We start from the raw sequence: 1,840 nt of genomic DNA, 5'->3' as shown, positions 1-1,840 counted from the left end.
TCTTTTCAAGACAATCTTTAGATTTGCCAGGCATAGATCAAATGAACTCCCAAACACTTAGAAGTCATCCATGAAGACTTCTATACATTTCTCCACAAGGTCTGAGAATATGGCTTGCATGCATCTTTTGAAAGTGGTTGGGGTGTTACAAAGCCCAAATGGCATCTTTCTATATGCAAATATACCAAAGGGGCATGTGAAAGTTATCTTCTCTTGATCTTTAGGATCCACAGCTATTTGATTGTAACCAGAATACCCATCCAAGAAGCAGTAGAAGGCTTGACCAGCCAATCTCTCTAGCATCTGGTCCATGAAGGGGAGAGGAAAGTGATCCTTTCTAGTGGCCTTATTTAGCTTCCGGTAGTCGATACACATTCTCCAACCGGTGACTGTTCTTGTAGGGATGAGTTCATTCTTCTCATTACACACTACTGTCATGACACCCTTCTTGGGCACTACTTGCACTAGACTCACCCAAGTGCTATCAGAAATAGGATAAATGATTTCGGCCTCAAGAAGCTTTAGAACCTCTTTCCTCACCTCCTCTTTCATGATGGGATTGAGCCGTCTTTGAGATTGGGCCACTGGTTTGAAATCCTCTTCCATAAAGATTATATGCATGCAATAAGTGGAACTTATCCCCTTCAAATCAGAGATAGACCATCCCACAACTCCTTTGTTGCTTTTTAGGACCTCTATCAGCTTCTTCTCTTCGTCAGATGATAAGGAGCTGCTGATAATTACTGGTTTGCTCATACCCTCTTCTAGAAAAACATACTTTAAGTGAGAGGTTAACATCTTCAACTTCAACTTCTTCTCTTCAACCATGGCATCAGTCTTCAGGTCTTCAATCTTCATTTCTTGAGTTGGAATCTCCTTGAGCACATCAAGATCCGTCAAACACTCTTCAAGAATTCTCTCTTCTTCCTCATTGAGAGATTCATGTGCATCAATGAGGGTCTTCATAAGAGGGGATGAAATATGTATCTCTCCCTTTTCACCTTCATGCAGCTTCATCAAGCACATCAACTTGAAAACATTCTCCCTCATCATTGGAGTGGAACATGGCTTCAAAGACATTAAAATTCACCTCTTCATCTTCCACCCTTACCTTGAGCTTGCCATCATCAACATCAATAAGCACTCTTGTCGTCTTCATAAACGCCCTTTCAAGAATGAGAGGCACATCCACATCCACCTTCATCTCCATGATAACGAAATCCACCGAGAACACAAATTTATCAACTTTAACAAGTACATCCTCCACCACACCATGTGGATACTTGATGGATCTGTCAGCCAATTGTAGAGTCATCCGAGTGGGCTTGAGTTCTAGCTCTCCAATCTTCTTGAATAAGGAAAGAGGCATTATATTGATGCTAGCACCCAAGTCAATCAAGGCTTTCCCAATAGCTAGCTTCCCTATAGTGCAAGGGATGATGAAGCTACCCGGATCCTTGAATTTCTGAGGGAGGAGCTTCTGGATAATGGCACTACAGTTGCCTTGCACTTCAGTGGTCTCTTCCTCTATGTATTTCTTCTTTTTAGTGAGGAGTTCCTTCATGAACTTTGCATAGGCCAACATTTGTTGCAGTGCTTCTCAAAAGGGTATTTTAATCTCCAATTGCTTGAAGATATCCATAAACTGCCCAAACTGCTTCTCCTTCTCCTTTCTTGAGTAGATTTGTGGATAGGGAAGAGGCTTCTCAAATTCTTTTTCTTTTCTCTTTCTTCTCTCATCCCCCTCTTATCTCTTTTTCTCTTCTCCAACACTCTTTTATTTCTTTCTCATTCTTTTCTTCTCTCTCATTCTCATATTTTCTCTCATTTTCATCTTTTT

The 1,840-nt window shown here is 41.0% G+C and overlaps 1 protein-coding gene across 1 annotated transcript; it reads right to left on the bottom strand.

Annotated features, from left to right (window-relative positions):
• Nucleotides 1-1,003: 1,003 nt before the first annotated feature.
• Nucleotides 1,004-1,585, bottom strand: LOC124845826 (uncharacterized). Its single transcript, XM_088115865.1, has one exon. It carries the CDS (start codon nucleotides 1,583-1,585, stop codon nucleotides 1,004-1,006), a length of 582 nt encoding a protein of 193 aa, XP_087971991.1.
• Between the last annotated feature and the right edge of the window lie 255 nt (nucleotides 1,586-1,840).

This window comes from Vigna umbellata, chromosome 5 (assembly GCF_029865625.1).
Source record: "Vigna umbellata cultivar VRB3 chromosome 5, Vumbellata_1.0, whole genome shotgun sequence".
NCBI classification, from domain to species: domain Eukaryota; kingdom Viridiplantae; phylum Streptophyta; class Magnoliopsida; order Fabales; family Fabaceae; genus Vigna; species Vigna umbellata.
Note: the sequence above shows the minus strand (reverse complement) of the source record. Positions and strands in the feature narration are given on the sequence as shown.